General features: G+C 41.9%; 1 protein-coding gene across 1 annotated transcript; it reads left to right on the top strand.

Moving 5' to 3' along the window:
* Window positions 1-2,857: 2,857 nt before the first annotated feature.
* LOC124489023 (vicilin-like seed storage protein At2g18540) lies at window positions 2,858-9,028 on the top strand. Its single transcript, XM_047051633.1, has 9 exons — window positions 2,858-2,952; window positions 3,106-3,262; window positions 6,006-6,043; window positions 6,189-6,254; window positions 6,489-6,563; window positions 6,790-6,930; window positions 7,073-7,226; window positions 7,500-8,256; window positions 9,009-9,028. Exons 3-9 carry the CDS (start codon window positions 6,030-6,032, stop codon window positions 9,026-9,028), a joined length of 1,227 nt encoding a protein of 408 aa, XP_046907589.1. The 5' UTR covers window positions 2,858-2,952; window positions 3,106-3,262; window positions 6,006-6,029.
* The last annotated feature ends 465 nt before the right edge of the window (window positions 9,029-9,493 follow it).

Here is a 9,493-nt window from a genome sequence, read left to right as displayed (position 1 = left end):
ACCAAGGGTCTGTGACCAGCGCCTAGTATGGCTGCAGGTCCAGATGCTGCTTGTCCATACCCCTCCCCCCCCTCCCCGTTGCAAGTCATGTGGTTCTGTAATGTTGTACAATGTATGTGCTTAATGCTGAGGTGTTTTTTGTCTGTTCCCACACTGTACTCCTCTAGGAGCATAGTCTGGGGGATGCCTTTTTTTCTCCTCTCTCTCCTCATGTTATGCTGAACATTTCTTCCTGTCCTGTCTACCCCCTTGTCATGTTTGTGTATTAGAAACTGCAAGTGGCAGCTCGGATCTAAGACGGATTCGAGAGACCGCAGATAGAGTGCGGCTAGTTAGATCAACACTTGTATTATTGTTTTTGTTGATTTTATGTAAAGCACTTTGAGCTGCAATTCTTGTATGAAAAGTGCTATATAAATAAAGTCTTACTTACTTACTTACTTACTTACTTACTTACTTACTTCTTTCAAGTGCTTCCTCCAAAGGGAATTGTTAAATCAATATAGTAAACGATGTGCTCACACTTAGAATACAACAACATGTCTGGTCTTTATGAAGAAAGTGTTTTGTCCGTCTCTTCATAAACGGAGTGACTAAGTTTAGTTGAGTTCTGGATTTTAATAAGTATTTATCGATATGCAGATTGGGAGAGAAAACCAGACTTCTGACAATAAAATGACAACACAACACCAGGCTTAGGTCTCAATCATGTCTCTCTCAGCTCTGAAGGCCGAAGGGCCATCTTTTATAGGGCACAAGAATGTAAACATATATAGTGATAGTCAGGCAGGCAGTAATGATGTTACAACATTCTCAGAGAAAAAGATTCACTGCTCCTAACACATGACCACTCAGACTAGAGAGTTCATAGTTGGAGCTCTCCTTGTATTCAGAGAGTTAGATGGCTGAGCGGTGAGGGAGTCGGGCTAGTAATCAGAAGGTTGTCGGATTGATTCTCCGCCGTGCCAAATGACGTTGTGTCCTTGGGAAAGGCACCTCACCCTACTTGCCTCGGGGGGAATGTCCCTGTATTAACTGTAAGTCGTTCTGGATAAGAGCGTCTTGTAAATGTAGTCATGACAAGGAACGTGTAACCAGTACTTTCTGCTGATCCTGAATATCTATTAACCCTGACACATAGACACAATCTACTCTTATTAATTGCAAGCTTACATGAGAACATACTAACTAGTATCCAATGACTAGTTCTATTGATTAGTGAATAATGTTTTAGCAAATCAGCATTTTCTGTAAATTCAGCAAACACTTGGAATGCTCTGCCATCACACATACATACAAAAGACACATGCAAAACATTCAAACAGCCTTAAGGTATGGCTTGTTGCCAATCAGGTATGCAAGCATTGATGTAATGTCTCCTTATATGTGTGTTTGTTGTGTTGATGTCATGTGTGTCATGTGCCTCAGATGCGCTTGTACTGCAGGGACACTTCTCTGATGCTTATATGTGAACTGGGTGTGTCTACGTTACTGTATGCTTGTTGACTTATTTTAACCTTAGTATGTCATTTGATATTTTGTAATTTTAGGCTGCCTTTAAACATCTGGCTGCAAACAGGCCTGTTTGAGCAGGAAGGAAACTTGCCTTGGAAGGCAGGAGGGGGGCCGAGAGTGTGAGGCTGGGCTGATTAATACAGGGGGATTTTCTTCTGTGTGTGCGTATCTTGTTATGTAGAACACTGCTGATAGTTTAGTTTGGACCAACAAGAGACAAGGGAGCAGGGGTTGCCATGGTTAGTGAGTGTTTCCAGCTGTTCTCAGGAGAAACTAAGGAGCTACTGACTCCCAAGGGTGGGACCTGGACGCGGGCATGTCAGAGTGACTTCAAGTAAGGAGGGGGCTGAGTAGGGTGAAGGAAGGTTTGTGAGAACAACATGGTTGGGTTGGTCGAGGAAAGTGGAGGTTTTTGGAGAACATGCTATTTCTGGTCACTGGATAAGAGGGGAGCGCAGCCCCCAAAGACAAGGATGAGGCTGCGTGCACAGTAACGGGGGGGGGGGTGACTCATCTTCCAGAAGCTTCTAGAAGGTTCCATATTGCAAAATCTCTTGGGACAAGGGGTGTGCGTTTAATATTCTGCCTATATTACCCAGTGTCGGGGGGAGTTGCCTGCTTTTTTTTGTTCTGTACCAGTGTTGTTTGTATACAACTATCTGCCTGAATAAACACCATCAAGCCACCTCTTTGGCCTTGAGAACTAAACTTGGAGACTTGAGACTCTATTTTTGATCCACTTCTATCTTAGAACCTTCTGAGATTTCCACATCAATATGCTAAATGTGAATGATTTCTATATTGTAATAAAGTGTTTTTATGTCTTGTGTGTCCATGTGGTGGTAATATCTTCTCTCTGTCTGTCCAGGTGTGTGTCAGACTGTGGAGGTCCACCAGACTCCCTCTGATCTCCTCAGCAGAGATGGAGATACTGTGCAGCTCGTCTGCACCCACAGTAAAACAGATTATACAATGGTGCTCTGGTACTTCCAGAAACCAGGGGACACAGCTCTCACACTTATCGGGTATTTGAATTTCAGGACTCCAAACGTTGAAGGTTCAATTTTATTGGGGATCTCGGTGGTGACAAGGCAAAGAACCCCTCTCTTGTCATTAAGAAACTGAGTGTAAACAGCCACAGTGCAGTTTATTACTGTGCTGCCAGCTATGCAGCGCTCCAGATCACCACTGTTCTCTACAAAAACCCTCCTCTCTCATCCAGGAGTGGTTTGTGTGTCAGAGTGAAACACCTGCATTTTAGGTATGAATTAAATCCAGCAATATCATGTCAGCAGCGCTGGATTACATCACTTCCTGTTCATGCTCAAACTCCAGGAAGTGATGCTGAGTCCTCAGTTGGTCCTCCAGGCTCAGCACTGATGGTCACCATGATCAGACTTCTCACTATCTTCTCTGTTCCTTTGTTCTGGATTACAGGTGAGCCTACTGAGCTTACAGGACATCACATTTTCACATTACCAGGAAAATTACTTTCAACTGTAGTGTTGTAGTTTTACAGGAATAAACAAATCTGTGTGGCAAGCTTTAAGGATTCTCTAAATCAGTTTTACTCTTCTTCTCACTCCACAGTAGAGTCACTCAGTCAAGAGGTGAACCAAACTCCTTTTACTCTCCTGGGGAAGCCAGAAGAAAGGATCCAACTGAACTGCAGTTATAACATTCCTAATTACGACACTATACTCTGGTACCAGCGCTCAGTGGGAGACACTGCTCTGAAACTAATAGGGTATGTTTTCTTAAAAAATCCCACTGTTGAGTCTCCATATCAAGGGATCTTCAATGTGAGTGGAGATGGTAAGAAAGAAGCCTACCTTCATCTCCAACTGAGGCAACCTAAAGATGATGGACAATATTTCTGTGCAGCCAGCTACACAGTGGTACAGAGCTCAGCTCCGCTCTACAAAAACCTTTCAGAGATCAACAGGCCCCTCAGCACACCTGGATCAAACCACAATAACAGTAATGTACTCAGAGGAGATAGATATCGTCATCACAACTACAGATGTTACTTCTGTTGAGGGTTGTTACTTTGAGAGGATGCGATGCATGGGTACTTACAGATATTAGTCTATAGGGGGTGGTAGTCTGCTTTGAATGTGAACTTTGTTTTTGATTCCTGACTGGTAAATGCACGGTGCTGCCGATCCCCCTGTTCTCTACAAAACCCCTCCTCTCTTCTTCAAGAGTGGTTTGTGTGTCAGAGTGAAACACCTGCATCTGACATGTGAATCACTTCCAGCAACATCATATCAGCACTGTCAGATTACATCACTTCCTGTTCTTGCTCCAACTCCAGGAAGTGAAGCTGTGGAAGGGGTGAGGGGGAGTATTGGGATTCGGCTTAAGTCCGCAGTTGATGCGACCTACAGATTCTAACCAATGGGGACGCATTCTAAACGTTTTCATTGTGATGTCATGAACCTCAGAAGTTTTGCAACATTAAGTTGTGCCAGCACTGCGTTTTACTGTCATTTCAAAGAAGATTCAAGTGAATGTAGTTAACTTTTGGTTTAGCTACTAACGGTTTGTGATCATGATCAGGAAGATGGAGGTATTGAGGTGAGGACAAAGACTAAGTGGCACAACTGAGAAATGTTCTATTAATAAGCATGTTTGCTTGGGGAGAAAGGTTTAGATAACAATATGGCAGACCATTATGGACTTAACATAACAATAATAATGTATCTGTAAGACAGAAAACACAGAAACAATAGAAGCCTAAAGCATAACATTTATACAAAATACGAATAAAAAAATATGTTTAAAATAGTTATTGCCAAGGATTTGGGATGCAGACTCAATAGTAGGCTACAACTGAAAGTAAAGGGGAAAAAATGTGCAGCAAGATTTAAACCATGTCATATGCTGTATGGTGCTGTAACAATAATGCTGTTCATAATTTAGCCAATAATGAGTTTAACAGTTATAGCCTGCTCTTCCACAGCAACTCACAATGCTGCTTACTGACCAAGATCAAAAAATGTTCATGATGTATTTATTATCAGTGACCTATTGTTCAGTGATAAAAGCAGTAAGTCCTGATGAATAAATAACTCCATGATCAACACTGAGACTGATGTAAAGACTGGAGCTAGCCAGAAACAAACATAAACACAAACTGAAACAGATATACAACTGCTTAATCGCTTTTTTTTCAACGTGAGGTGGGGTTTTGTGAGACGGCAGATAGCGATTGTGTTTAGTAATTTTGAAGGGACGTGCCGACAGAATCCATTATGGACGAAATATATTATTGTTGCTTGCTTTTGCCACAGGTAGCCTACTCTCTTGCTCTTTTGAGGTTCTTGCTGTTAAATTGTAACTTGTGTAACTACATGCTCTTATTGTTCTTCCCTTTGGGACTTATTTGGTTTCACGTTGGCTTCATGTTTGGCAACTCGAAATGTTTGGGGCTCTCTCGTTGTTATGATCAGTGACCTAGGCACCTTTGTAAAACTATATATTGGAAGTCGCTTTGTATAAAAGCGTCTGCTAAATGCATAAATGTAAATGTCATGGACGCGGCAGTCTGCATCCGACAGTCTAACCAATGGCGGCGCATTCTTAACTTTTGCATTATGACGTCATAGTTAATCTTAGAAGTTTTGTAACATTATGTTCTGCCAACACACACATTCTAATGTCATTTCAGAGAAGATTCAATTTTTGTTATGTGACTTTTGCTACTAACGGTTTGTGATCATGATCAGGAAGATGGAGGTATTGAGGTGAGGACAAAGATGAGAATTTCCTTCTAATACACGTTTGCTTGGGGGGAATGGTTTACATAACTGCTGGGGGCGGGCCTGTGATGCTTTTACAGTATTGACATTTAACTATAGCCTGTAACTGACAACTATCATATAAGCCGACATCTTCCCTCGGTATGCCTCGTCCATTGATTTTATAGCTGGACTAGTTATCCCTTACTTCTCAGCGTGAGAAATATTTAACAGTCGTGTGAAATACAAGGTGTGAGAAATGGCTGAAATGCGTGAGAGCAGATGTATGGCAGACAGACCATGATGGAATTAACACAACAAAAATAATGTATTCGTTAAAGACAGGAAAAAACAGACACAAAAGAAGCCTAAATCATTAAATGTTACAAAATACGAATGAACAAATGCGTTTTAAATAATTATATTATTTTATATAAGGATTTGAGATGCAGACTAAATTGTACGCAACGACTAACAGCAAGAAAATAAAAAAATGTGTAGCAAGATTTAAACCATGTCATGCTGTATGGTGCTGTAACAATAATGCTGTTCATAATTTAGCGACTAATGACTAGAATGTACCATTTATTACTAAGGGGAGTTTATAATGCTCATTTAGCTTCACATAAAGTTGATGCTGAAACCTTGTTGCTGCTTCCTGTATCTTGACCTTCCAGTGTTTTATTTGTTACAGAACAAAACATTTGATTTGGTATTGACTTTCCCTTGTCATGTGTGTCTTTACAGAGGAGAGAAAAAATGAATTGAAAAATGCCAAGGAAGATGTAAGTTCTTTCTTACAAAATATTTCTGAGATGCTATTTTAGAATTGTTTTTAGACTTCAACAATCTTTTCTAGTTATGATGAAATATGATTCTACAATGGATATCATGTTGTCTAATTTGTTGTGTGTATGTGTGCTGAAACAGAGAGAAAGTAGCTCTCTACTCTGGAGAGTTACCCAAAGCTCTCTTTTGGAATAGGGGGAGTCGAAAGTAAGTCCGCACTAAAATAGAGTTTATGCTGCAAGCCCAGTAGTTGTCAGTTTATGGTTTGGACGTCTGATGTGTTTTAGTTGATTTATTACAAGAATACAGAATGTTCATTTGGATGATGTTTTTTTCCAAATTGTACATTGAGTGCAATAGACCTCTTAAGTATGTAGACCTCTATCTGCATGTCACCTGTGTACAATAACACATGATGGATGTGTGTGTTTCCCTCCACAGGGATGATGAACCCTCCTCCTTCAGAGCCCTCTCACCTGGACAGATTCCAGACATGAGGATGTTGAAGAACATACGGTAAGACAGGGTTGCCTCAACAGAATCGTAGGAAGGTCCGGGCGTCCAAATGACGGCTAAGTTTGGGGTTGAAGTTCGGGTTTAGATGATATGATGGTTTTAAGGCAGGACAGAGACTAAATGCCAGTGTTTGGAAAGAGGTTAAAACACAATTGTGATGTCCGGTCTGTCGCGTTTGAATGTGAGTTGATAACCTGCTGCCTGTGATGTGTCCATGTTACTGCAGAGGGGAGAGGTTCTATCTTGGAACCATCACCCTGGGGCTCAGTGACTCTGAGAGTTCCTCCGACGAGAGCTCTTCCTTCTCGTCTCACCGACTTCCCTGTCAACTTCCTGTAGCCACAAGGGGGCATCCTCAAATGAACCAGTAAGTGTCCTCTTCACAAGACACGCACACTCTAAATGGTACAAAATGATTATGCATTAGACATGTTAGGAAGGATTGCTTGACATGTGGAGTGAACTACAAAGATATTGACCATGTTGTAATGGGACCATTTGTCATTCAGCGGGAAGATAAACGAGCTAGAACACCTGGTGGAGGATTTGAGGAAGACCATCCAGGAGCTTCAACTAAAAAATATTTCTCTGAGCAACTTGGTTGAGAAATTACAGCATGTTGAAACCAGGAAGAAGGCTGAGATAAAGAATCTCAAGATGGAGGTATGACAATGTTACTTACTACTTCCTCAGCACATACCCAAAGTTATGCCCCAAAACAATGGTATTATTGTGTTCTAGCATCAGTTGCAAGATTCTTTATGGTCGTAAACACAAAATAAAAAGTTACTATAGGGACACAGAGACACACAGAAGAGTTACAATGGGGACACATAGGTGTCCCTATTCAGTTTTGTCATTTGTGAGTTAAATGTTTATAGAGGACAGTAAAGGCCACCTTGTATATGGTGTTTCATTGACCTTTTATGCATGCAGGTGCAGACACTCAAAGAAGCAGCATGCGATGGTGCTTGCCATAGACGTCTGGACAGGAAGAGGGTGGAGAACAGTAGAGAGAAAGTGATCAAGAGAGGGGAAGAAAGAGAGATGTACAGTGATGAAATGTACACAGAGAGAAAGGTTGATAAGCGAACAAAGCAGAATATTGACAAAAGGCAGATTGTGATGGACAGCTTGCGAGAAAAGGAGAACGAGACACGGAGGGAAGTGGAAGAACGGGACAACATGAAGAGGCAGAGAGACAAACTGCAGTGTGAGATCAAGAAGCTGAAAAGTGAACTTCTAGAGATGAAAAGGGAGAAGGTCCAAGAAATATATGAGAAGGATAGAATAAAAGCAAGGCAAGATGAAGAAAAAAACACAACAGAGTCACAGTGCCGGGCAGGAAAAAGCAGAGAAGTGTTGGGAAGGGGAGAAATGGAGAGACGGATGAAAGAGCAATCATTAGAAAAACAAAGAAAGGATGAGACGCAGAGGGAGATGGAAAGGAGAGAAGAAGAGCGGATGCAAAGAGAGGCTAGGAGACAAAAGGAGAGACAAAAAGCTCTGGACACAGAAAGGGAAGCCCTAGAGGGAAGGGAAGAACTAGAGAGAGCGAGGGAGGATGCAAGACAAAAACAAGATCATCAGAAGGAACTTGAAAGACAGAAGAAGTTAGACGGAAAGGCCAAACAGGAGATGGAGGGTGCAAGAGAAAAAGAAGCACTGAAAAGGGAAGGTGAAGAGATGCAGAGACGAGAGAAGGAGAGGGAGAGACAGAGAGAACTGGAAAGAGAGAGTGAGGCCGCGAGACAAAAAGAGGATCTTCGGAGGGAAATTGAAAGACTTGAAGAGAAGGTAAGACAAAGAGACATTGAACGTCAACAAGAACAAGAGAGACAAGCGGAGGAGGAAAAGAGACAGAAATAACTAGAAAGAGAGAGGGAGGACGCAAGACTAAAAGAGGAAATTCAGAAAGAACTAGAAAGACAGATCAAGTTTGACAGAAAGGCCAAACAGGAGATGGAGGGTGCAAGAGAAAAAGAAGCACTGACAAGTGAAGTTGAAGAGATGCAGAGACAAGAGAAGGAGAGGGAGAGACAGAGAGAACTGGAAAGAGAGAGTGAGGCCGCGAGACAAAAAGAGGATCTTCGGAGGGAAATTGAAAGACTTGAAGAGAAGGTGAGACAAAGAGACATTGAACGTCAACAAGAACAAGAGAGACAAGCGGAGGAGGAAAAGAGACAGAAAGAACTAGAAAGAGAGAGGGAGGACGCAAGACAAAAAGAGGAAATTCAGAAAGAACTAGAAAGACAGATCAAGTTTGACAGAAAGGCCAAACAGGAGATGGAGGGTGCAAGAGAAAAAGAAGCACTGAAAAGGGAAGTTGAAGAGATGCAGAGACAAGAGAAGGAGAGGGAGAGACAGAGAGCACTGGAAAGAGAGAGTGAGGCCGCGAGACAAAAAGAGGATCTTCGGAGGGAAATTGAAAGACTTGAAGAGAAGGTGAGTCAAAGAGACATTGAACTTCAACAAGAAAAAGAGAGACAAGTGGAGGAGGAAAAGAGACGGAAAGAACTAGAAAGAGAGAGGGAGGACGCAAGACAAAAAGAGGAAATTCAGAAAGAACTAGAAAGACAGATCAAGTTTGACAGAAAGGCCAAACAGGAGATGGAGGGTGCAAGAGAAAAAGAAGCACTGAAAAGGGAAGTTGAAGAGATGCAGAGACAAGAGAAGGAGAGGGAGAGACAGAGAGCACTGGAAAGAGAGAGTGAGGCCGCGAGACAAAAAGAGGATCTTCGGAGGGAAATTGAAAGACTTGAAGAGAAGGTGAGTCAAAGAGACATTGAACTTCAACAAGAAAAAGAGAGACAAGTGGAGGAGGAAAAGAGACGGAAAGAACTAGAAAGAGAGAGGGAGGACGCAAGACAAAAAGAGGAAATTCAGAAAGAACTAGAAAGACAGATCAAGTTTGACAGAAAGGCCAAACA

The sequence above is a fragment of the Hypomesus transpacificus genome, chromosome 3 (assembly GCF_021917145.1).
Source record: "Hypomesus transpacificus isolate Combined female chromosome 3, fHypTra1, whole genome shotgun sequence".
NCBI classification, from domain to species: Eukaryota; Metazoa; Chordata; class Actinopteri; order Osmeriformes; family Osmeridae; genus Hypomesus; species Hypomesus transpacificus.
Note: the sequence above shows the minus strand (reverse complement) of the source record. Positions and strands in the feature narration are given on the sequence as shown.

Excerpts from the sequence above, each read along its gene's own strand:
- LOC124489023 (XM_047051633.1), top strand. Across the intron at positions 6,931-7,072 it reads GGGCATCCTCAAATGAACCA|CGGGAAGATAAACGAGCTAG; the intron begins GTAAGTGTCCTC and ends TTTGTCATTCAG. Across the intron at positions 7,227-7,499 it reads TAAAGAATCTCAAGATGGAG|GTGCAGACACTCAAAGAAGC; the intron begins GTATGACAATGT and ends TTATGCATGCAG.